This window comes from Crotalus tigris, unplaced genomic scaffold, assembly GCF_016545835.1.
Source record: "Crotalus tigris isolate CLP2741 ecotype Arizona unplaced genomic scaffold, ASM1654583v1 scf7180000024461.2689607, whole genome shotgun sequence".
Taxonomy (NCBI): Eukaryota; Metazoa; Chordata; class Lepidosauria; order Squamata; family Viperidae; genus Crotalus; species Crotalus tigris.
This window is the reverse complement of record NW_024100631.1, coordinates 1,085,832-1,113,164: the sequence shown is the minus strand read 5'-3', so window position 1 is coordinate 1,113,164 and position 27,333 is coordinate 1,085,832. Positions and strand designations below refer to the sequence as shown.

Sequence of the window (27,333 nt, the reverse complement as noted above, 5' to 3'; positions counted from 1 at the left end):
ACTGGAGGTTTTTAAGAAGAGACTGGACAGCCATTTGTCTGAAATATTGTAGGGTTTCCTGCTTGAGCAGAGGGTTGGACTAGAAGATCTACAAGGTCCCTTCCAATTCTTTTAGTACGTCATTCGGTTAAATGGATTTAATCCAGAGGACTAGAGGTGATATGATAGTAGTCTTCCAGTACTTGAGAGACTGTCACAGAGAAGAAGGGGTCAATCTATCCTTCAAAGCACCTGAGGATGGGCAAGAAGTAAAAGATGGAAACTTATCAAAGAGGAATCCAACAAGGAGAAATCTCCTGACAGAGAGAACAACTAATTAGTGGAATTGCCTCCAGAAGTTGTGGGAGCGCTTCTGTATGTTAAGACCAGCAGAGACAAAACATTTGTAGTGATTGACCCCAACCTATCCCCTTTGGAAATTGCAACTTCCACCAGCGCCACAGCTCTAGGGATTTGCAGTCCCAAGGCATCACAGGAAGACCCCTTGTTGGAAGTGATCCCAGTTAGTGAAGTGATCTATTTGTCGCTCAGATCAAGAGAACCACAAGTCAGATCTGCTAACTGAACAAAGAGGAACATGATTAGCATTTTCACCCGCAGATTAGGAAAAATGGTTAAAAAAACACGCGCTCTGTTTCCTGGCGTTTCCTCCAAAGATGTAACTGTGCAAGGGCCGGCCGACAACCAGTCTATCTGTGGCGGAGTTCATTCTGCAGGGCAGTGGCTGGGAATCCGCCCGGCGACCAGAAATTTTACTCAACAGCATGTCTTAATTGATTCTGCAGGTGGGAACCGGTGCTAAATCAGCAGAAAAAGGAACCAGAAAGCAGCGGCAAACCGTGTCAAGGGACTGACCACAGATATTATGCTGATAACTGAGGATGCTGAAAATTACAACTTCCTGTTTCAGCCTTCTAACGCTCGCATGCAATGCAAGCATCGAGAGAGACATCGGTCTTTGAATGATGGATACGCCAGCAATTCACTCACTGCATTCTTCAAACACACCATAGACATCTCCCATCTCTCTCTCTCTCTCTCTCTCTCTCTCTCGTTCATGGGCCCACTCCTTTTTTAAAAAATACAAAACAAAACCCTAAAGTTTAACAAGTCTTGACTAGACTAGACTGTGAACTGGGTTCTCTGGAGAACTCATAACTATAATTCAAAAAGTTGGAGAAGACATGGAACGGGGTGGAGAACTGTCTCTTTTGCTACAGACCAATGGGGGTGGGGTGTGTGTGAACCATATATGAAATAGACGTAAGTCACAAACGTTTTATGGGTTAGCAAACAAACTCTAAGCGGAGTTTACATGAGAAGATACCAATATCTCAGGGGCTGCCACAAAGAAGAGGGAGTCAAGCTATTCTCCAAAGCACCTGAAGGCAGGGCAAAAAGCAACGGATGGAAACTAATCAAGGAGAGAAGCAACCTAGAACTAAGGAGGAATTTTCTAACAGTGTGAACAATTAATCAGTGGAGTGGCTTGCCTTCAGAAGGTTTTTAAGAAGACCGTCATTTGTCCAGATGGTATAGGATCTCCTACTTGAGCAGGGCACTGGACTAAAAGACCTCTGAGGTCCCTTCCAACTTTGATGTTCTAAGTCAGGGGTCTTCAAACTTGGCCCTTTTATGACGTGTGGACTTCAACTCCCAGAATTCCTCAGCCAGCATGCCTTTTATCACTTGTGGACTTTAACTCCCAGAATTCTGGGAGTTGAAGTCCACAAGTCATAAAAAGGCCAAGTTTGAAGACCCCTGTTCTATGTTCTTCTCCTTTCTCACTACCTCTGGTCAAAATGAAGTTGTTCAAACAACAACCAAGGAAACCCTAGGAAGGGAATAATACGACATCGCTGTGTTGAGGGTTTCCAAAGTAGATTGTAATGACCAAGGGCATGAGAACATGTAAGTTTATGTAAATCAATACCATTCAATTATGTTCTCGTAAACAAAGCCATGTTGGGAAAATGCCATGTTTCCTTTGTTAACAGCAACACAAACCTCAAACTCAGCCCTTTGGAAACCAAGACAACCAAATCTGGTGCGCTCTGTCTGTACGTGTGTGTGTGTGTATGTGTGTGTACACACACACATACTTACACACTCATTTATGGCTTTGAGGATGAGTGAAAATTTATGGGACATTTGATTGTAATTAAAAGCAGGACTGCGACTTAATTGGAAGCAGAGGGGGGCATTTTGCAAGCAGATTAAGGGAACCGTAAAACCAAAAATATGCTTTTTCTTTGAGACACGTACTCGCTGGGTGACTTCCACTCGTTAGCTCTTGCATAAGTGCAGGACGGACACACACACACACACACACACACACACACACACACACCGGTTTGGACTCCAAGCTGCTCTGTTTTATTTCATCTTTAGTTTTGCCTGTGCTCGGAGCATGCACTTTGCAGGATCTGAGAAGCATCAAGGAAGGGCTGATAACTGGAAACCATGATTGAGTCATCCAAAGCTGGAGCCCTGGGGCCTTCTCCTAGGCCAGGGGTAGACAACCTTGGCTCTTTTATGACTGGTGGAGTTCAACTCCCAGAATTCCTCAGCCAGCATGGCTCAGTTTGGAAACCTCTCCCTTTCCCCTCACCATGGCTGGCTCGGGAATTCTGGGAGTTGAAGTCCATGAGTCATAAAAGAGCCGAGGTTGCCTACCCGTGGCCTAGGGTGCAGTTTGCTCTCCTTTCTTTTTTCAAACTTGTGTCCTTGGTAGGTAGTTGACTTACAACCGTTTGTTTAGTGACTGTTCCAAGTTATGGCGGCACTGAAAAAGGTGACCGATGGCTGTTTTTCACGCTTACGGCCGTTGCAACTCTCCCTGTGATCATGTGATCAGAATCCAGATGCTTGGCAGGGATTTGTGACGGCTGCGGTGTCCCCGGGGTGTGTGTGTGTGTCATGTGATCCCCTTTTGCGACTTTCTGATAACCAAGTCCAGATTCACTTAACAACCGTGTTACTAGCTTAACAACTGCAGCGATTCACTTAACAAATGTGGCAAAAAGAAGTCGCCAAACGGGGTAAAACCCAGTTAACAACTTTTCGGCTCAACCGTGGTTGTAATTTTGAGGACTCTCTGTGCTTTGATCTCAAGAGAGGAAAGCTTGATTGGGCCTTTCATGACCATCTTCCCCTGTCCTCAGAAGCTGTCCTCTTCAAATTCCTCAGTGCGAAACTTTTTTTTAAAAAAAAAAAAGATGTTATTTTCACTATAGCTGCTCTCAGGTTTTTTTTTTTTAGCTCTCAGCATAAATTAACAGGGAAATATGTTTGTGTGGGTTTCCGTAGGCTAAGAGAAAGGGGTAGGAAGTAACAGGCTGAAAGTAAATTTATGCATTCAAGTTGATATATTACAGCGAGGCCATTCGCTAGCCCAACTTCCAAATTCAAGCTGTTCTCTCCACTTGGCTGTTTATTTGTTTAAAATACTATCTGGGGACCAAATATACAATTCTTTGGAATGCTTTGTTCCCGCAGATGTCCACAGTCAACATGGTCTCACTGAGTCTATATCTGTGCTACTAAAAGCACTGATAACTCCAGTTAGAAATTAATTTAAAATCTACATTAAGGTACACAGGCAGTCCTCAACTTACAACAGTTCACTCAGTGACTGTTCAAACTTACAACGGCACTTAGAAAAGTGACCTATGACCGTTTCCCACACTTACGGCCGGTGCAGCCTCCCTTGTGGTCACGGCATCAAAATATCAAGACGCTTGGCAACTGACTCGTGTTTATGACAGTCGCAGCGTCCCCCGGGGGGCCACGTGATTTCCCCTTTGGCGACCTTCTGAGAGCTAAAGTCAGTGGGGGAAGCTGGAGTCACTTAACAACCGTGTTGCTAATTTAACGACTGCAGTGATTCACTTAGCAACTTTGGCAGGAAAGGTTGTAAAGTGGGGCAAAAGCCACTTCACAGCTGTCTCACTGGGCACTAGATATTTTAGGCTCAATGGCGGTCGTGCGTTGAGGACTAGTCCTAAGGCTTTTGAGTTGTAAGGAAGTTTGTGTACACAGGAGAAATGAGGTGTTTTTTTTCAGCACCGGAAAAACAATAAAGTAATAATAATAATAATAATAATAATAATAATAATAATAATAATAATAATAATAATAATAATAAAAAGTTGGAAGGGACCTTGGAGGTCATCTAGTCTGACGCCCTGCACAGGCAGGAAACCCTATACTATTTCGGACAAATGGCTGTCCAATCTCTTCTTAAAAACCTCCAGTGTTGGAGCATTCACGACTTCTGGAGGCAGGTTGTTCCACTGGTTAATTGTTCTCACTGTCAGGAAATTTCTCCTTAGTTCCAGGTTGCTTCTCTCCTTGATGAGTTTCCATCCGTTGCTTCTTGTCCTGCCTTCCGGCACTTTGGAGAATAGCTTGACTCCCTCTTCTTTGGGGCAGCCCCTGAGATATTGGAACATTGCTATCATGTCCCCCCTCGTCCTTCTCTTCATTAAACTAGACATATCTTTGTTGGATGCAAGGAGAAGTTTTCAGAGCTTTCCTCCCCTCTTAATAACGTTTGCTAGCTCTTTCTGAAATGATAAACAACATGCATTCAAGGACATCCCTTGTTGGAAAAGAAACCATGGATGATTGTGATAATGTCTGCTTACAATTCTTGGTCTGCTCCCTCTTTGATATTTTGGTTATTTTGTCTCGTGGATTTATTTTTTTTTTGCACTTATGCTATATTGTTTATAGTGTTAGAGTTAGAGGAAGGTCATTCGATATAAATATTGTTGTTGTTAGTTGTGAAGTCGTGTCCGACCCATCATGACCCCATGGACAACATTCCTCCAGGCCTTCCTGTCCTCTACCATCTTCTGGAGTCCATTGAAGCTCACGCCTCCTGCTTCAGGGACTCCATCCAGCCACCTCATTCTCTGTCGTCCCCTTCTTCTCTTGCCCTCCATCTTTCCCAGCATCAGGCTCTTCTCCAGTGAGTCCTTCCTTCTCATTAGGTGGCCAAAGTACTTAAGTTTCAACTTCAGGATCTGGCCTTCTAAAGAGCAGTCGGTGTTGATCTCCTCCAGGACTGACCGATTGGATCGCCTTGCATCCAAGGGACTCGCAGGAGTCTTCTCCAGCACCAGAGTTCAAAGGCCTCCATTCTTTGCCACTCAACTTTTCTTATGGTCCAACTTTCAGAGCCATACATATAAATATAATGCATCAGAAAGATGTAGATTTTGAAAGGGGTGAAGGTGGTTTAGTAGGTTGGTTTGGTAGAAGGGAAGAACTCAAATATAAATATAATATAAAGCATCTATAAAACCATCCTACGGACATCGTTCGGTATTTCCCCCCCCTTTTTTTTGTCTTGTGGAGCAGGAAAGCAAAAGAATCATATCGAAAGTGCACAAATGATGTGAAAGGCAGACACCCTTCAAAATATTCACTCGGTTCTATATTTGGTCTCTTGGTTGTTTCACTTCAGAAAAAAAAATCATAAAAGCTCAGAGCACCCGTGACGCCTACGAGCGTGGCAATCTCAAATCACACCGGCAATGTTTTAATAGCCCAAGTAAAGATGTACAAACTCGTTGCAAGCTTTTGTGTTTTAAAGATCTTTCCCTGAGGCGAGATGCTTAGATGCATAAAAGGGATAGAGAAAAGAAGACAGAGATGGAAGGGATCTTGGAGGTTTTCTAGTCCAACCCCTACATCTTGTCCAATCTCTTCTTGAAAACCTCCAGTGTTGGAGCATTCACCGTTTCTGGAGACAGGTTGTTCCACTGATTGATTGTTCTCACTGTCTGGAAGTTTCTCCTTAGTTCTAGCTTGCTTCTCTCCTTGATTAGTTTCCATCCATTGCTTCTTGTCCTGCCTTCAGGGGCTTTGCATAAAAACATGGCAAGCCAGAATAAGAGCCACTTGGAATACAGGAGAGCAATTGGGAAAAAAATTCTCCTCCTTCAAATATCTGTTTCAAAATATTTGGGGAACAGCCATGGGCTGCACCGCCAGTGGCAGATGCTGGCTCACTGTTTTGCTCTTATGCCAAGATGGCTTTATGGAAATGTTACATAATTTATTTATTAATTTTAGGCCACCCATCTCCCCTGCAAGATGACTTTGATAATTCACCTTAATTGGGTTATACGGCTGTTACATTCTAGCCTTGATTAGCGGAACCCACTTTAAAAAAAAAAATAGAGTCCTGCATTGGTTTAAGTTTGATTCCCCAAACTGAAGTACAGGGAGATACAAACTGGAGTACAGGGGATACAAACTGGAGTACAGGGGGATACAAATGTAAGTACTTTGTCTGCAGCTCTTGAAAGCAGCTGTGTCTTTTTCCAGGATCAGGAACCTGGGCAAAGATGAGGCTGCTTTCAAGAGTCCTTGGACAGCAAAGGTGGCTAACAGGCAAGTACTGGAGCGCATAACACCAGACATATCACTGGAAGGCAAAAGCATGAAACTGCATCTCACTCATTTTGGCCGTGTCAACGCGGAGAAACTCACTGGAAATAGCATTTATGCTGGGAAGAGTCAGCGGTAAAAGGAGACCAGGCCGTCAAAGAACATGATGGCTGGACACCCATCAAGGACATAGAACAGCTCAAAGAGTTAGTGCAAGATTGGAAGATAGGAAGAGACCCGGCCCACAGAATCGCCAAGAGTCGGACACAACTAAACGGGTAACATCAACAGCTCTCATAAGTTACAGACAGAGGTTATGTCCATGGTCCTGAGTGCTTCGAAACACCTGTGGTGGTATATATAAGTCTGGATTCTCAGGAGGAAGGGAGCGCATTCCAGACGATCGAGAGACAACGTAGTTCACGTAGTTTGTGTGAGAGAAGGAAGGTGAGGACAGCTCCTCCCCAATGGTTCCCACCATTAGTTTGGCAAGAGTCCGTCTATAGTTAAGGAACAATAAGGAAATCTCCTTGGGAAAAATCATCCTGGTGTTGGGAGCCCGATGACAGCTTTTCCAAATTATTTCTGAAGCGCCTAGCCCTACAAAGTATTACCAAGCCAGAGGAACAACAATCGAGTGAGCAAAACACATTGAAAAGAGCCATATTTTTTTTCTTTTCACACCGCACAAGTGTTTCCCCCCAGGTCAGTGAGAGGACATCTCTGTTTAGGGACACATGAACTCAAAATCCTCCCGAGTTGGGAGGTCTCCAAAAATCATGGCCGGGTACTTGATCTCTGCAAGACCCAGCAATTAAAAAAACAAAACTTATCAGGACTCCTGGCAGCTTTGAGATAAACAACCCTGGCCTTGCACGCTCATTTTGTGGAGCTGATCAAAAGGAACATCCTGGAACACCAGATACAATGTCTGCTCTGTGATTTATTAGGACCAAGCTGGTTGGCGAAAGCCTTTTTTGGTCTTTTTTTCCCTTCTTCTTTCCATTAAGGATCGGAAGCCAGAACCAAATCATTTCCCTTTGTTAGCAGAACTCCCAGGTAGAAAAACTTGACTCTATAATTGAAACCTGATAAGAAGCTGAGAATGGGACTCTTTCTACCAGGTCTATCTATTACAGTTTACAAAGAGGAGGAGGGAGCCAGTCGCTCCTTGCAAGCAGAAAACACAAGTTGTAGATTTCAACAGTCAAGGCTACTTATCCACCTAGGTCAGAGGCAGGCAACCTTGGCCCCCTCATGACTCGTGGACTTCAACTCCCAGAATTCCTGAGCCAGCATGGGGGAACTATGGCCCCCTCATGACTCGTGGACTTCAACTCCCAGAATTCCTGAGCCACCATGGCTCAGCTTGGAAATCTCTCCCTTTCCCTTCAGCATGGCTGGCTCAGGAATTCTGAGAGTTGAAGTCCACGAGTCATAAAAGAGCCAAGATTGCCTACCTAGGCAAAATGTTGCAAAGCTACTATTTCTAGCAGTCTCCGTTGTAGTCCTTGACTTACAACAGTTCACTTAGGGACTGTTCAGAGTTACAATGGCATTTAAAAAAAGTGACTTTATGACCAGTTTTCACACTTATGGTTATTGCAGCCTCACCAGGGTCTCATGATCAGAATTCAGACGCTTGGCAACTGACTCACAGTTATGACGGCTGCAGTGAGCCGAGGCTCTGTGATCCCCTTGTGTGTGATCAAACAAAGTCAGTGGGGAAGCCAAACTCACTTAATGACTGTGTTACTAACTTAACGACTGTGGCGATTCACTTAACACCTGTGGCAAAAAGGTCGTAAAATGGGGCAAAACTCACGCAACTAATGTTTCACTTAGTAAGAGAAATGTTGAGCTCAACTGTGATCATAAGCCGAGGACTACCCGTACAGTCAAAAGGTGTGGGATACTGGGAACTGTACAGGCAATCCTCGACTTACGATCCCAATTGGGCTTGGAATTTCCATCGTACGTCGTTGCGATCATAAACCGGATCCAACTTTAGGACAATTTTAGGGTCGTCATTAAGGAAACTCTACCGTCGATAAGCGAATTCAGCCTCCCCAACAGGCGTTTTTTGGCTGGAGAAAGGGTCACAAATCATGACCATATGATTGCAGGATGCTGCAACTGGTCATAAATGGAACCTGGTTGCCAGCTACTCAAATTGCAATACCATGTGCACAGGAGTTGTACGTGCAAATACAGGTTGTAAATCACTTTTTCCAAGCTATGGTCACTTTGAAGCAACGTAAGTCTAGGACGGCCCAAAGTTCAGCAACCACTAGAACGCAGTTTGTTCTTCTCCGCTGCAAAAAAAAATATTTGATTTTTCTCCTTGGCAGACCACTGTGTGAGGTCCTCGCTTATGCATGCACACATAGGAGGTTTCCCAACATAAGCAACAACATTGGATGTTTACTTGACCTGCAGAACAAATCAAACACTCCGGGTGTTCTTTTCAGAGGTAAATCAATCCCATCTCATTGGCTCGAAAACTCCGTAACCAACATTCAAAATGCACTTTGCACATGACAATGGTCAGCTGCTATGCAAAAGTCAGATTCCAGACTACAAAACGAAAATCTTCTCCAACAACAGTTACCCACTGGTAATTTGAAATTCTGCAGACAATTAAGTATTATTTCATTCTCTTTTTGAGACTGGCAAGGAATTTAACTTAAGCTTTAGTTGTCCAAAGAGGTGGGACAGGGCTAATATATTGTTTGATGGGTCAGCCTTGGGTTGTTTTGTTCACTTCAAGGGGTGGGTATAAGTGTGGGTGTACATATGTGCATTCCCCCCCAAAAAACAACCCCAGCTTAGCAAGGAAGCAAATTCTTGGAATTGGGGAATCAAGGTGGAAATTCAAAATTCAACAGAAAATCCCAACAGCCGCCAGGTTCAACTTTTCACTTTGTAGAAGCGTACAAACTGTATTTGGACCAGCACTGGGATAATAGAGTCTGTAAACATAGCATCAATGAAGCATTAAATATAAACATGTGTACAAGAAAGAAGAAATTGCACAAATATATGAAAAAGTGGGACAATCAAAAGATAATTGGCTGTGCAAGTCAAGTTTGAGCAAAGAGAGAGCATGGATATTTTGTACGTATCGACTTGTAAGCCGTATCGACTTGAATTATTATTTTACAACAATTACTTTTAAGAAAAGAAAGGAGAGGTCTGCAGTCTGGTGCCTTTTTCATGCCCAGCTAGCTAGGAAACTCCCCCCCCCCCAAAAGACCAGCTGAGTAACATGGCATTTTGAGTGGCAATAAGAGAAGTTAGGAAGAAATCTAATCTATCTGTTTTCTAATATACGTTTTTTTCCCCTGAACTGACCATGATCTCAAATTAGACACGGAGCATCTACACAATATGCTAGCGAAGCACCCAAGGTGTCTATTAGTCCGAAATTGTTCGCGTTCTTCAAATCCGAGGAATCCTATAATATTACAACTCTCCGTGAGCTCAGGATCATCAGTAGAAAATGTACGTATATTAAACAAGACAACTTCAGAGTGGAAAGGCGCAAAAACCCATTTTCTTGTCCATGTTCTCTCATTTGGAGAGCATGTTTCACATTCGTTCCTCTGAAGAGAGGTGTAATAAACACGAGTGGGGAGGGAGGGGATTTATCTCCCCAAACCTATTTTTAGGACTCTGCCTGGCTTCAAAAAAACCCAACAGAGGGTCAAATTCTTTCCCAGTCAAGGAACAAACAGGAGCAACGTAGAAGCCGTGTAACGAGACTTACCGAATAGCCCTTTCCGGACAACGATTGAGCAGAACTCTGGGAGGGAAAAAGAGAAAATCACTGTAAGTAGTAAAAATGGTTGCAAAGAATGCTAAAAAACGCAAGTCTTACCCCCTGCCTGGCTTCACCCCCTCCTCATGCTCAACCAAAGGAATATAAAGTTCCGGGTACACTGATGTACGTTCCTAGCTGTGCGTCCCAATTAAAGGGTGTGCAGGCCAATCACAGGTGTGACATGTAGAAAGGAGAATTAAATCATAGATGTGAATTTATGGAAAGAAGGAGAATAGAACGAGAGTCATTCTAAATATGTATATATGTATATGTATATATATATATATATATATATAATGAGTCCCTCATTCTATATATGTATGTATATGTATGTGTGTGTGTATGTGTATATAATGAGTCCCTCATTCTATATATGTGTATATTACATGCATATGTGTATATATAAGAAGAGCAGTATGAGGGACTCTCAAGGTGCACAATAAAATATAAAATATCAAAGTATAAAAACAGTACATAGAATTTAAAATGTTAAAGTTAACATTTTAGAATTTATTCGTATCAGAAGCATCACAGTTAAAATAACCATCACAGTTTAAAAATAGTAATTTTAGAATTAAAAAAAAATAAAAAAATGCAAATATTCTTCCTTTTGCGTTGGACTTTTTTTTTTGTTGCTGTTGTATAAATTTTTATTCTCATTCGAAACATCAAAATACAGACTCTAAAACAGGAAAGATTAAAAGAAGAAAATAGATTCTGGACTTTTAAAAGAAAATAAAAGTAAAAGAGCTGAATAACCATCCTCTCCAAGCAGGCAAGAGATGATCAGGAGCAAAGTAATGAAAAAGACCACAGGAGACCTGGAAATTACAAATCTCTTTTTCGGAAACCCGCGTAAAGAATCACCAGTGAGGCTCAGCTTGATCCGAACACTAATGCAAAGGGCAGGGGGTCGTTTCTCATTGGTGTTTTTTCCCCCATTTCCTCTGTTGACATTTATTCATTTCTCCACAGGCAAGAAAGCCCACTCTGTTCTGACAGCTGGAAGGAACAGCAGAAACATCTAACACTAACTCAGAAGCTGGCACGATTCTTTTTTACGGCTGGGTGAATAAGTAGGGAGGGTGTAGGAGAAGAATAGGTAAAGCCCGAGGGCGGCGTCAAGAGAGGAATCAGCCTGGAGTCATTACGTTGCCACAAGTGATCTGAGTCTCACTCCTCTTATCTACGGCCAAATTGAGTGCTGGCAGTTGGTTGATGAGATTCTTATGTACAGGTAGTCCTCGACTTACAACAGTTTGCTTACTGGCCGTTTGACAACAGCAGTGAAAAAGATGAGCTATGACTGTTTTTCACACTCACGACCGCTGCAGCATCCCCGTGGTCAGGTGATCAAAATCTGGACACTTCACAAACTGACACGTGTTTATGACGGTTGCAGGATCACACAATCACACGATCCCCCTTTTGCGACTTGCTGACCCACAGAGTCAACAGGGAAGGCAGATTCACTTAACAACCGCGTTACTAACTTAACAACCAGAGTGAGTCGTTTAACAACTGTGGCAGGAAAGGTTGTAAAATGGGGCAAAATTCACTTAATGCCTGTCTCGGTTGGCAGCCAAAATGCAGGCCTCAGTTGTGGTGATAAGTCGAGGACTAGCTGTATAGGCCAAAGCAATAAATTAGCTTCACTGGAATTTCACGCATGGTCCTGATTCTTTGCACCTGACGGAAATACGCCCAGTTATCCATGCAACTTACTCTTGAGGTGGCACCCGCTTCTCGTAAGCTATTTCCTAATCAGCTGCTATTTATGCCTGATATTTTATATTTTTAATTTCCACCTTGGGGCTCCTTGGCTGCAACCAGCCAACCTGCCTCTAATTGCCAATTTGCTCTCTGCTTTGGTCTATCACTCCATTAGGCTCTTGCTGTGCCCCTTAGCCCACCCCATTCATCCAGGGATGCCCCCCCCCGAGAATCGAAGGGTTAGCTTCCCCTAACTACAGAAACCCATTTACTACAACTGGCAGTCAATTTCACCCGCCCACAGCACAAAATTGTGACTCTGTGACACCAGCCCTCCCCGTCTTCCCTCCCAGCCAGCCTCCCCTGCATTTCCAATTAATACAGCTTTGAAATATTTGCTGTTCTGTGGGCAGATCAGGACTCTATTTAGATGATAATAAGCAGCAATCCATTCCATTTAGCAACCGACAAAATCCATTAAAAAAAACAACGCAGGCTCTCCTTAAGCGGATGGGTCAAGAAAAGATAAACCCTTTTTTAAAAAAGCCATTATGTAAAGTGCCGGGTGGATTTTTATTTTATTTTTTACGGGGGGGGGGGGGAGCAGGTTTGGGGGAAATTAGGACAATTACGGAACAAAGGAGCAGAAGGGGAAGGAGAAGCAATAGAATGGTATAGAGTCTCTCGCTTGAGCAGGGGGTTGGACTAGAAGATCTCCACCATCCCTCTCAACTCTGTTATTCTTTTGGGATGAGCCCAAAGGCTACCCCTATTTCATTTTAATCCAAACAGTCATCAGGGTTTGTTATTTAATTCTTTTATGATTCCTCATGTCCGATTGGTGGTAGGTGCAGTGGGGGGGGTAGGTGCAGTGGGGGGGGGAACCTACTCCCCAAAACTTTTTAGGGAACTAGATGATGAGAAAATGACCAAAATGCTAGTGAACGCCTGTTCCCTAAGATAAATATAATTTTAGGATTTAAGGTTGCCTCACCCTTGTTGACGTGGTACTCCTGCTTCTGCCAAGGTTTCTCAAATCAGGTTACTGATCTAAATCTTGGCAGCCAAGTATTTGGATTGGGTTGTTTTATAACCGAGTCCACAAAGGTTTCTGCTCTGACATGTGTGAACAGCCGGTGGCCCAAACTTTCATTCTGACTCAACGGAGCAGGGCAGGAGAGTAGCTATGTAATAGCAGGGTTTGCAAACCAGCTTAAACCTCAAGTGCATCTGAGGGCAGAGTTGAGAACAAACATGGATGCTGAGATCTGCTTTGGTTAAAGACGTGTTTATTTATTTTAAAAAACCCTACTGGTTCTTCCTGCTAACACCAGTGTGGTAGCAGACGAAGCAAACTCTGATGGGAGAGAATATATTGTAATTCAGGGTTGAACGGTGGGGTCCCTGATGCTCCCCAAAATCAACAACTAAGTCCAGAGAGCAACAAGGATCTCACGGAAAGGAATTTGCTGTGTGACTTTCTCATGGGTGTTTCTGCTCAATCCATTCGGAGCCTGTTGGTCCACCTTGGAGAATATTTCCACTTTGCCGGAGGTCTCAAAACACGTTGGTTTCAGCCAAGAGTCACTCAAACCCTTTCGCTACACCTTACAATGGAGGGTTACCATGTATTTATCGATAAGGAGGTACAAGTCCTTTAAGAAGAGATGGTTGCCATTGGCCAAGAACTCAGAGTCTCCAGAAATGGAGTCTCCAGAAACAGGGATGGATGGATGGGTGGGTGGGTGGTTGGGTGGGTGGGTGGATGGGCTGGGCTAGCAAGCAAGGGAGCAGGAATGCACATGAAGTATCTTTCAATCTTAGAGGAGTCCATTTTCCCAGCCTTATGCAATAGCTTTGGAAGCCATCTGTATAAGGTAAGGAAGATGATCTTGGTGGAAATACCCAGGATCTCTTAGCCAGGCAAATCCAGAAGAACAAGAGAACTTCGCAGGCAGACGCCTCCCTAATTCACTGTATTCTTGAGGAACATGATCTGCTTGTGGGCTTCTCAGAAGCTTCCACTGGCCATGGTGGAAAAGAACAAGGTGGATCAAGACACTCTGATGCATGTTCTCATACCCATGTGCCTGAGACAGAGAGAACCTCTCCAGGCAGACGAGAGATGGGAAGCATCCCAAAAGCTGCAACCAAAAACAAAACAATGGAGGCAACAAGGAAACACACAACCACCGGCTCAGCCAATGTCAAACACGGTTGAGTTGCCTCTACGTGGATTTCACAGGTCCTCTCTCTCTCCACCGCCTTTTTTTCCGGGTTCCCAGATTCGTTTTCAATCTTGGAGGATGTGCATTCTCCATCCTTCCCCATGTCTTCCCCCCATCACCACATCGTTTGTTGCTCCCTGTTCACACTCACAACACGTAGCCTGAATTCTAGTTCCTCCTTCCTTCCTTCCGTCGCTTCTACCCTCACATTCGGCTGTCAGACTTGTCAAGCCGAATCCCGTTTTAATCTGCCAAAAGCACTTTTCAGCTGACATTTTTAATAAATACCTCCAGCTTTTAAACACATTTGTGTGAGCTGTTTTACTCCCCCCCCTCAATCCCTCCCCCCCTTCTTCAGGGGTGTAAGCTCTGAGCGCCTTAATAGCAAATACATTAGGCTTATCAAAGGCTGTTTTTTTTCTTTCCCTAGCATCTAGAAACAGAGGTAGTGTTTTCAATTTTAAAGCTAAATTAACTGTCCAATTGAATTTAGTTGGCATGAACTGCTTTCCCTGTGACAGGTTTTACTTATGAACCATATTTCACATTAATAGAACTCAACATGAAAACTTACTCTCCCTGGGACATCGGCGTGGCTCGCCACTGAAATGTTAAATTTAATATTTCAGACATGCCTAGTGCCAGCATTTGATTATTGTTCGTCATTTAAATCTCTCCTAACGGGGAAGGTCCTAATTAGCAAAAAATCATGTTTTAATGAAGGCAAAATGCTAATTGCTAGCGCCACACACATACACACACACACAAAAAAAGGCTTCACATAAAATTATCTCAGCATTTTCATTGATTTCTTGGCTACTGAAAGGGAATAAAAAAAGGGGGTGGAGATGTGGGGGGGGGGACCCCATTTGGGTGTTTATACACAAAGCCACCGTCTGGTTTTTGTTTGATCATAACATTTCACTCAAAGGCAGCAATGGGGGAATTCAACGGGAGGCAATGAACCTCTTTCCATCCTTCCAATCCCAACCCCTACACAGCACAGAGGCAAAGAAATTAAAATAAGTTCATCAGTGGAATAGCAATAACCCTTAGACTTATATACTGCTTCACAGTGTTTTCCAGCCCTCTCTAAGGGGTTTACAGAGTCAGCCTGTTGCCCCCAACAATCTGGGTCCTCATTTTACCGACCTCGGAAGGATGGAAGGCTGAGTCAACCCTGCGTTGGTCAGGATCGAACTCCTGGCTATGGGTAGAGTTAGCTTGCAGTGCTGCATTCTAGCCACTGTGCAGGGAGGGAGGGAGGGAGGGAGGGAGGGAGGGAGGGAGGGAAGGAAGGAAGGAAGGAAGGAAGGAAGGAAGGAAGGAAGGAGCAATAGCACTAGCAATGGCACTTAAGACTTACATGCCGCTTCACAGTGCTTTATAGTCCTCTCTAAGCAGTTTACAGAATCAACCTGTTGCCCCCAACAATCTGGTCCTCATTTTACCGACCTCGGAAGGATGGAAGGCTCAGTCAACCCTGAGCCGGGCAGGATCGAACTCCTGGCTGTGGGCAGAGTTAGCTTACAGTGCTGCATTCTAGCCACTATACAGGGAGGGAGGGAGGGAGGGAGGGAGGGCAATAGCAATGGCCCTTAGTCTTATATAAGGCTTCATAGTGCTTCACACGTTTGCATGTTTGCCCACTGCCTTGCAGACCTATGCTCATTCACCCCAATGAAACCGTCTTCCCTGCCCAGCTGTGAGTAGCTGAAGCCAGCAACTTTATTGAGCTCTGCCTATACAGATGGTCCTTGACTTAACAACGGTTTGTTTAGTGACCGTTTGAAGTGACCACGGCACTGAAAAAGGAGACTGACGACCATTTTTCACACTTACGATCGCTGTGGCATCCCCCGTGGTCACGTGACCAAAATTCAGATGCTTGGCATCTGACTCATAGTTATGACCCTTGCAGTGTCCTGGGGCCATGTGATCCCCTTGTGTGACCTTCTGACAAGCGAAGTCCATGGGAAAGTCAGCTCCGCTTAACAACCGTATTACTAACTTAATAACAGCAGGTTGCCAAATGGGGCAAAACTCACTTTACAAACGTCTCGCTTAACAACAGAAATTTGAGGCTCAATTGTAGTCGTAAGTTGAGGATTACCTGTATCTGCTCAAGAAACTGCCCAGACTGCTTGCTTTCCTCTGGAAACAATTCAAATAAGACTTTGTGGACCTTAGGAGATGGGTCAGGCTTTTGCCTCTTGTGACATAAGGACTCAAGGCTAATTCCCCATTTGACTCCTCCTTCCAGTTTCCCAACATAGGAACTACTGTCCCGCTCTGCGGTTTACTCCTTTTCTGATCTTTCCCTTATCATCTTATTTGTGTGGTGATTATAGTGTTTGCCAGAGAGATCAGCCACTTACGCCTTAACAGTCTGTCATGACATAGGGACGGGGAGAGAAAGTTATTACACGTTGACCTCTGAACGCCTAACGTTTGTTCATGCAATGTTGAGGACACGGCAGCCACGGAGAGCCACGGGGTTTCTCGTAAGATACTCACATCGCTGAGGCAGTCCCTGGAGCTACTTAGCTGGGAACTGGTGGCTTCCCGGATGCTGTCATCTTCACTGTTCCTGCCACCCCGTCTCGCTGGGATCTTCATCTGTAGAGGAGCAAGAAACCACATCAACTTAGCAAAGAGTCTAAAGAAACCACATTCGCTTAGGCCCGAATGTTCAGGCATCTCTCCGAAACAGCTGGAGATGTCTTTGGGAAACATCTGACTTTAAACTAATGACATTTCAGATCTTCTTCGCACCCCAAGGTGGCAAGATGGCCCCAAGAAGCAGACAAGCATCTGTTCTTTCATTACATATTTATATCTCCAAGATGCAGCTGTTTTGACTTGCTATGCTTATTTCAAGGCAGACTTTTTTAAGTATTGGCAAGTCCGCTAGCCAAGGAAGTTGCAAATATTTCTATAACAGAGAAAAAAATAATCCCAAAAGCCAAGGTGCTAGGTGGAGTTTTTGGCTTTATTATCAGCCTTTTAAAGGTAAAGGTTTCCCCTGTCACGTCCGATTCTAGGGCGCAGTGCCCATCTCTGTTTCTTGGCCCAAAGGAGCCAGCATTATCCGAAGACAATTTCCGTGGCTGTGTAGCCAACATGACACTACGCCAAAAGGCCCACAGAACGCTGTTGCCTTCCCACCAAAGTGGCACCTATTTATCTACTCGCATTTGCATGCTTTTGGACTGCTAGGTGGGCAGAGGCTGGAGTGAGTAACAGGAGCTCACCCATCGCGTGAGTCTTAAACCCAGGTTGTTAGCTGTTCAACTGACAAACTCGGTGTCTTTAAACATTGAGCCACCCCTTATCAACTCTTTAATAACGGTTAAATGGGCATTTTAGTATGGGACTTTGGAACTTTGGACATGAAACCATCGTTCACTGACATATTTAGGAAACCATGTTTTGAGCCAAAGCTATTTCCTTGGATATGACAAAATTTTTCTGGTATCTCTTAAGTATTTTCCAAAACGATAATTTTAGAAGGAACAAGTCACCCTGGTTTTCAATTGTCTGAATCGGTACGTCAAACTTATACTTACCTGACCTGCAACTTTGAGGCTTAATTTCTGCAAAAGTCTAACATGATGCTTCAATTTAACTGCATTTATTCCATTTGGGTTTATTTTTTTTCCCTCCTCTTTTTTATAAGTACAGTTAATATCAATATGGCCCTCTACAAGATATTTTCTCCCCAAGGGTTCGGGAGCTAGGAATTGTCAGCTGTACAGAAGTAACAATAATAAGTGGATAAAAATGCTAAACCCAGTCTAAACATCTGGCTTGTGCATCATCACAGTCGTAATTCCCAATCGCTTCATTTGATCGCATTACACACAACGGCAGGGCAGTCCTCTTTATTATTTTCCCCTTCTCTTCCAAAGTTACACATCGAAAAAAAATTCATGTTTCCAGCCAGCATGGCAGGCAGAAATGGAATAAAACAAACTTGCAGACAGCAACACACAAAGAGGAATCTGACCTAACAAGAGCTTCCAGTGGGCAAGCAAATTAGAGCGACTGACGCCACCATTAACCTCTCGGAGTAAACGTAAATGATTAAACTTCCTTCGGTACCTCTGTCCCTTGTTTCCTGCTGTGAATTAAGAAGATCTTCCACCTTTTTGACAGATCTTGTCCATTTACACCTGCTGATCGCCAGCAGGGAGGTTCACCCCCCTCCCTTCCCTCCCCCATTGCTAGAACAGTCAGACAACCTGCTTTAATTCACTGGTAATTACCTTAATGAGACTCACGCAGGTCTGAATGGGGAGAACAACCTGGGTTTTTTTGCACAATGCAATCTATTGGTTTCGGCAGGGAGGGGGGATTCCTTGGCAGACCAGGTTAGAAATGAACTTGCCAAGAGGGATGGGGCATGAAGCTGTTCCTTGCTCCGTTAGCAAGGATTTGGCCAATTTTAATTGTACCGGAGAGAGACAGAAAGGCGACTGCCAATATTCCCTTTTGATCCAATTTGGCGCGTTAATTCTTTCTCTTTTTTTCCCTCAGCTTTAAAATGGACACGTATAGACATCGATCTCCTGAAAAACGAATCCGTGTCGACCGCAGTGTCCTTCACACTTTAACACGGGTGGGCTTCATCTCCCAGAATCCCCCAGCCAGCATGGAGCAGAGCCCATGGTTCTTTAAAACAAATTAGCCACCCCTCCTAGGCTGAAGCATACCTTAAGACTGATGCAGTCATTCCTGGTCAATGAGAATTGCAGAATCACATCCATTCCGGTTACTTTCCGGATTCTGCATGAAACGATACCAAGGAATGACTGCAGGAGGCGGCAGAGGGTGGGAAAAATCCATGTACCAATTCCAGTTACTTCTGGGGGGGGGGGTCCTAAGAAGTAAGCTAGCTAAGCAGACCCGACCCCTCCCCCCCCGACATCACGTTTTGGGATGAAATATCGCAATCCTCCTAGCCGTCACTCGTGTTTTCATTACCTTCCAGCATCAGTTAACTCTCCCTGTTGCTATTTTTCTTTTTTTCCTGATTAAAAGAATTATTCCAGGACGGAGCTGAAGACCATCAAAAGACCCCCCCCCCAACCACCTGAAAATCCAACTTTCATTCTTGATGAGTCTACTGGTGCAAGCAGTCGACAAATTACAACCACAGTGGAGCCCAACCTTTTTTCTTGTTAAGTGACACAATGGTGGTTAAGTGAATTTTGCCCCATTTTACGACCTTGCTGGCCACAAGGGAACCGCTGCAGTTGTTAAATTAGTCACACGGCTGTTAAGTGAATCTGGCTGCCCCCCCCCCATGGACTTTGCCTGTCTGAAAATTGCAAAGGCAGAATCACATGATCCTGGGATGCTGCAACAGTCACAAGTACATGTCAGTTGCCAAGCGTCTGAATTCTGGTCACGTGACCACGGGAGGGATGCTGCAATGGTTGTAAGTGTAAAAACGGTCACAAGTCACTTTTTTCTGTGCCGTTGTAACTAGACAGATGATTGTAAGTCGAGGAGTGCCTGCATCCTTCCCCAACTCATGGTTGTGCCGTCCCTGTTTTCCGTTCGTAAGCAGCTTTTGCCATCCACTCATTATTAATAAACACACTTCGATTTATCCAAAGCTGCCTTCCCTTCGGAGGGCCGTTGGGAGCTTCGGGGCAAAAGGAGACAAATTCTTTTCTTAAGTTGTTCTGAAGGATGTTGCGCTGGGTGACCCTGACTCCCATTAACCTATCAATGCTGGCTTGCTCCTAACGGGAGCTCAACCGCCTGCGAAGGAGCGGGGATTCAGTCTGATCTTTGGCGGTATCAACGCATTTGTTTATTATCTCGTACACGCTCAGAAGCATTTGCAAACACGCTTGGGTCAGGATCCAAATTGAATCATCTGCCTTCATTTTCTACAGCTGCTCCGACAGGCGGCTGGGATTTCCCCCCTTGACAAGTTTTAAAGTTTTATTTTTTTATTTTTCTTATAAATCACGCTCTTAAAGCGACGGCCATCTGCTTCGGTTCTGTTTGGTTTCGGGGCTTCTAATTTTAGGCTCCCCGTTCTTTCTTTTAAAGAAAGGCTCGCAACGAGAACTTGGGAGGAACGTGCTGATCTTGGCAAGCCAAACGGGAGAGGAAACTCCAGGCGGGCTGATGAGTGACAATTTCGATCCTCGTACAGCTACTCCAGGCGATAACGTGCAACAAAATAGAAGGTGGCCCGATTCACACAGCGCGCTAAAATCACGTACAAGTAGTGCTCACCTTACCACCGCAATGGAGCCCAACGTTTTCGTTGCGGAGCGAGACATTTGTTAACTGAGACATTTGCCCCATTTTGTGACCTCTGCCACCGTTGTTAAATGGATCACTGAAGTTGTTAAATTAGTCACACAATCTGGCTTCCCCCGTTGGCTTTGTTTGTCAGAAGGTCACAAACGGGGATCCCGTGAACCCCGGGGGACACTGGGACCATCATAAATAGGAGCCGGTTGCCAAGCGTATGAATTTCGATCACGTGACCGTGGGGTGGCTGCAACGGTCGTAAGTGTGAAAAAGGATCACAAGTCCCTTTTGTTGTTGTAACTTCAAATGGTCACTAAACGAACTGCTGCAAATTGAGGCCTATCTGTAGGGGATGTGATTGTGGTTTAGCCTAATGGGGTTTGAGAAGTGGGGTTTACGACACGGCGTCTTGTGTAAACGCAACTGTGCTTTTGCTCAACGAAGTGCGATCAGCTGCCAATTGTGGAAGTGTGTGGGCTGGCTTTTGCGTAGGGTTTCTGAGCAGGCCGGCCAAAGTCACCCCATGTTGCTGAATGACTATCGACCAGCATCATTATCAAGCCGATGGCAATAATATTAGGAAGGCAACCCCGATTCACGTAGCTGTTATCTATTTACTATTTTGCTTTATTATCGCTTAGGAAAGACGAGTGGGAAAACCTTGTTATTCTTTCTAGGAGGTGGAAAGTCGTTCTTTCTCATTTTCAAGTGTGAAGGTTTGCCTTTATAAATGCATTTCTTTGAGAGAGGAGATGGGAAGGAAGGAAGGAAGGAAGGAAGGAAGGAAGGAAGGAAGGAAGGAAGGAAGGAAGGAAGGAACCCCTGGATCAAAACCAGTTAAACGTATTACATCTGACTTGCTTCCCTGAAAACCCCGCACTAATGTTTCCTAACAGAATTTATCTGTCCCAAGCATCCCTCATAATGAGATCAACTGGGAAAAATATCAAGCTTGTTTGTATATTTTATACGTGCTCTAACTTGGCAGTTTGCAGATTATATATTCCCCAAGTCCCTCCTTAAGTCGTTTCACACACTGCAATTTGATTTTCTTTGCTTGCCCTTTGCCACCATTTCCCTCCCATACATTTTATTGACTTGTGACTCACAAAGCAACATTCCCTTTGAATTAAGGATGTAATCTTTTCTCTCCCCCCCCCTTTTTTTTTCTCTAAAGCATAGGTGGTGAGGAAGTGGAGGAGGAGGAGGAGGAGGAGAGGGAGGGGGGAGGAGGAGGAGGACTGTGTAGTCCTTTTGTTTCCTTGCAGACATTTCATGACCCAACTAGGTCACATCATCAGTGTTAGAAGGGAGAGGTATTTGCTGAAAGGAGGAGGAGGGGGAGGACGACGACGACGACTATGTAATCCTTGGAGCTCTCTGAACTTGATTGTTTCCTTGCAGACATTTCATGACCCAACTAGGTCACATCATCAGTGTTAGAAGGGAGAGGGATTTGCTGAAAGGAGGAGGAGGAGGAAGACTCCTCTCTGAACTTGGTTGTTTCCTTCCAGACATTTCATGACCCAACTAGGTCACATCATCAGTGTTAAAAGGGAGTGGGGTTTGCTGAAAGGAGTAGGAGGAGGAGATTTTGCATCTAAATGTCGAATGTTTCCCTACTCAGAGATCAACCAACTTGCCAGGCGAAAGAGAGTGTGAGAAAGGTTTAAAGGCTGCTTTAATTTCAATTTTGCAATTAATGCATCTCCCGAATGCGAATGCATTATAATTGATTAGTGTTGTAAGGAAAACATGCTGATTTAGAGCTCAAGTATTTATCACCGTGAGTTAACCAATAACGCAAAATATGAAATTAAAAGCTCATCACAGCCGCAATAAAAAAAAAAGTAACACACGAAGAACCGATTACAGTTAACAGCCTGTGAAAAAGGAGAGGTTTCAAACGTACGGCCACTTGCTCAGTGACCCTGTAGAAAAAAAAATAAAAAATATTCAAAAACCGACCTGGGTCTGGGTTTCAACATACCTGGAGATTCGCATGAGACTGCCTTTTAAAACAACCTGGAAACAAGCTTAAATAAGAAACACAATTTCGCCCTTATTAACAAGACTGCTCGGCTAACCAACACCATCTCGTAAAGATAATGTTTACCTTTAAGAGTGTTTTTATTTTTTATTTCTCCTTGACATTCCACCAACGTTTTATCAGCTCTAACCTGCTCTCTGCTATGCACAGGCATTTAGTATTATGGAGGGAGGACCAAAAAAAAAATAATAATCCTGATATTGACAAATATTTAAACTCTTTCCGCTGAAAAAAACTGCATTTGGCATATTCCAGCACCGGTTAGAACAAAATGTCAGACAAATGCTGAAATTAAAAAGTTGACATTTTGAACAGAAACGGCGCTATTAAAGAAGCCGGGCAATCCTCAGTTTTACTTAAAGAGTCACTGGAATTATTTGCCTATAGATTTCAGAGTAAATGGATAAAAAGGTTAATTTCTGGACCACGCTGCCTTGCGGTGTAGACCGTGGTGTTTTGATACATTGGTCTAGACAACAGGGGTAGGCAACCTTGGCCCCTCATGACTCGTGGACTTCAACTCCCAGAATTCCTGAGCCAGCCGTGCTGAGGGGAAAGGGAGAGGTTTCCAAGCTGAGCCATGCTGGCTCAGGAATTCTGGGAGTTGAAGTCCACGAGTCATGAGGGGGCCATAGTTTCCCCATGCTGGCTCAGGAATTCTGGGAGTTGAAGTCCACGAGTCATGAGGGGGCCATAGTTCCCCCATGCTGGCTCAGGAATTCTGGGAGTTGAAGTCCACGAATCATGAGGGGGCCATAGTTCCCCCATGCTGGCTCAGGAATTCTGGGAGTTGAAGTCCACGAGTCATGAGGGGGCCATAGTTCCCCCATGCTGGCTCAGGAATTCTGGGAGTTGAAGTCCAGGAGTCGTAAAAGAGCCAAGATTGCCTACCTCTGGGCTAGACAATAGTTGCAGGCTGTGTGTACCCTCCTGTTTTTTTTTTCTTCCCTTTTTACATGTCAAGTAAAAAGCTGAGCTAGCTAGAAATCTTGTCCCCAACGTCCAGTTGGCTACATAGAAGAACGATCTCATTAAAATAAAACCTTGGCTCTGTAGTCCATCTGGGAGAAGATGTGTCCATCAAAGCCCAATGTTTGTTAAATCTGAATATATTTTCACAACGCTAATTTGGGGCACTGCGTCTAGTTAAAAGAAGGGACGGTAAAGTTACTGTATTTGCTACATCACCACATAAAATCACCCTGCTGCAGTATTTTCCGAGTGTATAAAAACACTTGATTAAAATCTTACAATCCTATAGAGTCCAATATTTCTATTTCAAATTGAGGCATCCCCAGTGATGGTTGTTTAGCCTCCACTTGCAACAAATCCAGGGAAAGGGAGCTCACCACATCTCTGGTTCCAGTACTGAAGTGGTGTTGCCCTTAAGAAGCTCGTCCTAACCTTTACAGATTCACAGAAGAACCGAGTGGGAAGGGACCTTGGAGGTCTTCTAGTCCAGCCCCCTGCTCACGCAGGAGACCCTATATCAGTGATGGCGAACCTTTTAGAGACTGAGTGCCCAAACTGCAACCCAAAACCCACTTATGCATTGTTGAGTGCCGGGTGGGTGTAGCCCATTGGGTGGCGTGGCCCATTGGGTGGGCATGGCTGCGGTGGTAATGGCAAACTGGGTGAGACTAAAAAGTTCAATCAATCAATTCCAACTTTGCAAGATCTTTTTTCCCCCGCGAGAAGTTGAAATTGACTGATAGATTGAACCTTTTTTTTTTTTTTTGCACACGGTGGCGGAGGCCTAAAGCGAAAAGGTTTTATAAAACCCAGCTGAAGGCCTAGGACTGGGGCGACGGTGTGCGTGCCCATAGAAAAGGCTCTGAGTGCCGCCTCTGGCACCCGTGCCATAGATTCGCCACCACCACTGCTCTATGCTATTCTGGAGGGAACCCTGGTGGTGCAGTGGCTAGAATGCAGTATATTGCAAGCAAGCTCTGCCCACAACCTGGAGTTCGCTCCTGAGGGGTTCAAGGTTGACTCAGCCTTCCATCCTTCCGAAGTCAGTAAAATGGGGACCCAGATTGTTGGGGGGGGGCAATATATTGACATTTATAAACTGCTCAGAGAGTGCTATAAGCTGTATATAAGTCTAAGTGCTATTGTTATTCTCTTCTTGAAAAGCTCCAGTGATGGAGCACCCACAACCTCTGAAGGCAAGCTGTCCTCTTGATTGATTGCTCTCACCGTCAGGAAATTTCTCCTTAATTTTAGGTTGGATCCCTCTTTGATAAGCTTCTATCTTATCTCTCTCTCCCTGTGGTTCATATTATTTTGAATAATTGTCCAATTGCCAGCTTAGACTACTGCTGCAAGGATGGAAGAAAAGCTGCTATGGTCACCCTCCAGATGACTGTGTTTGGGCCATGACTGTAAAGATTTCCAGGTCATGGTTGTCCCAAAGGTGCTTTTTTTACAAGGCAACTGAACTTTGTTTTTCCTTGAAGACATTTCGCCTCTCGCCCAAGAAGCTTCTTCAGTTCTTGCAAAACGTCTTCAAGGAAAAACAGTCTAGTTGCCTTTCAAAAACGCACTTTTAGGACTGTAAAGATGGCTCCCTGGAAAACATGATGAGCAAATGTTCCAAAATCTGTTGGGGGACACCTCTTCTTTATTCTTTAGGAAATGGGGAGGGGGGGAGAGTCCTCCATCTTCAGGCTGTTTGAATGCCCCCCCCCCTCTTTCCAAGCAAAGTCACTCAGCAATGCTCTTTCTGGAGTACAAAAGCAGAGCAACAATTATTCCTGGTTAATTATAGCTGTGTTTTGCTTGGTGATTAACATTCACGGCGGAGGCACGTTTTTTTCTGAAGTCGCGCTGCGATAAGGACAAACACAGGGCCCTGTGGAATTGTTGTTTATCACTTAGTATAGAAAACGGATGAACTGAATTAGCCCAAAAAGCCAGGGGATAAAACAGAAGCTGTGAAACGCAACGGCCCTGGGGTGCTACAGTTGGACAATGACCAAGGACGGGAGGAATCCCTCATGTGTTTTGGTTGAGGAGTTCCAAGCTCTCCTACCAAAATGTGGAGAATAATGGCTTTTATTTCGCCAGGAAGCTGGATTCATTTAGCCCAATTTGTTCTCCTCTTCCAGATGTGCTATAATTTCAGTTTTATATATATTTTTTCCAAACGCCCCAGCCATGGGGGGAAAGGCTTTTTTTCCATAACACAATGAAGAGAGGTGGTGGGATTTTTTACATAAAAGTAGCAAAAAAGATGGATTTCCACCAGAAGCTTGGGCTTCTGCTCAAAAGATTTTGGCATTGGTGTGAAGCACACCCGCATTGTTTCACTGGGCTGTTGCCATTTTGATTAAGAAAGCCTCGCGTGGTAGACATGGCTCTTGAAAACAGCAGGCAACGTTTAAGCTGCCATCTTTGCATGAATTAGAAAGAGGTTTAAGCCACCGAGGCTCATGTGCAAATAAACATGGGCGAGACTGCACTCCCAAACTTCAAACCTTGGTTCTATTCAGACAGGTTTAGGAATAGCTTGTCCATGACATTTTAGCAGATCTTATTCGCTGTCGTGGGCTTTGACCTATCCAAATATTCTGATATTGATGTTAACAAGAGGGGGCTGGAGGCTGAAACATGTGAAGAACGATGGCAGGAATTGGGCATATTTGGTCTATTGGAAAGAAGGACTAGGGGATGACATGACAGCAGTTTTCCAATTTTGAGGGGCTGCCACAAAGAAGAGGGAGTCAAGCTATTCTCCAAAGCACATGAAGGTGGGACAAGAAGCACGGATGGAAAGTAATCAAGGAGAGAAGGAAACTAGAACTAAGAAGAAATTTCCTGACAGTGAGAACAATAAATCAGTGGAGCTCCTTGCCTTCAGAAGTGGTGGGTGCTCCATCACTGGAGGCTTTTAAGAAGAGATTGGACATCCACTTGTCTGAAATGATATAGGTTCTCCTGCTTGAGCAGGGGGTTGGACTAGATGACCCCCCAAGGTCCTTTCCAACTCTGTTATTCTGTTCCGTCATTCATCTTTGTGGATGAGATGAGAACTTCAAGTTCTAAAAAACTTCTGACTCATCCCTACTTGGGATGCCAGCAGAAGCACCTGGCACGAGGCAGGCGTGGTAAGGGCTGATTGGGAGGAGAAGCGTTGGACTTATTTCGCCATTAGCTTCTGTCTTCTGTGAGTCAGATCTCTTTGATTTAGTATTAAGTTGTCAGTACAGTGGATTTTAACAGGGAGATCTCTTCTCATCCTTGCGCAGGCTAATCTCAGCTGAATGTCGGCTGGGCTGGTTAGCCGGCACACCTCTTCCTGAAGCGCATTCATGTGCTCTCTGTCTTTGCTAACCACTTTTTCGATTGATTAAGTGCCGCCCACATTACACCTGTGAATTTGCAAATCAAAGCTACATTGGGCGTTCAAGGAAACCATTAGGGCAGAGAGAAGAGGAACAGCCAGCCAAGTGGGGTTACCTCGACAAAACAAAGCAATTAACATCTGCATTTACAGGGAAATACGTCCCGTGCAACAGATGTTGCACAGCATTTCTCTTTTGGCCCTTTGGTGGTAAAAAGACTGTTTAGGGACCAGATGTTTTCATTCATGTCAAAGACGAATCCAGCTGCGTCAAGCTGTGAGAATTTCTTCTGATCTGTCAAAGCCTGCCATGAGCTTAAAAAAAAAAAGGGAGGGAGGGGAGGGAAGCATAGATGGGGAAGGGGAACTGGAGAAAGAAAAGCAAGGCTTGAAAGAGAAGCTGGTTTTCCACTGGGACTTGTTTCGCCATCTGTATTTAAAAGCTTTTGACTACTTGATGCTTTCTGCAGCATTTGCAAGGCATTCAACGAGA

The 27,333-nt window shown here is 44.4% G+C and overlaps 1 protein-coding gene across 8 annotated transcripts in view; it reads right to left on the bottom strand.

The window, feature by feature from the left end:
- The window catches only part of FBRSL1 (fibrosin like 1), a 456,102-nt gene that overhangs the window by 245,729 nt on the left and 183,040 nt on the right, over positions 1-27,333 (bottom strand). For all 8 annotated transcript variants that reach the window (XM_039332294.1, XM_039332296.1, XM_039332300.1 and 5 more), the window contains 2 exons: positions 16,684-16,785; positions 10,172-10,207 (listed from right to left, as the gene is read on the bottom strand). In XM_039332294.1, coding sequence (XP_039188228.1) covers positions 10,172-10,207; positions 16,684-16,785 — 138 coding nt within the window. The remainder of the gene's footprint in view (positions 1-10,171; positions 10,208-16,683; positions 16,786-27,333) is intronic.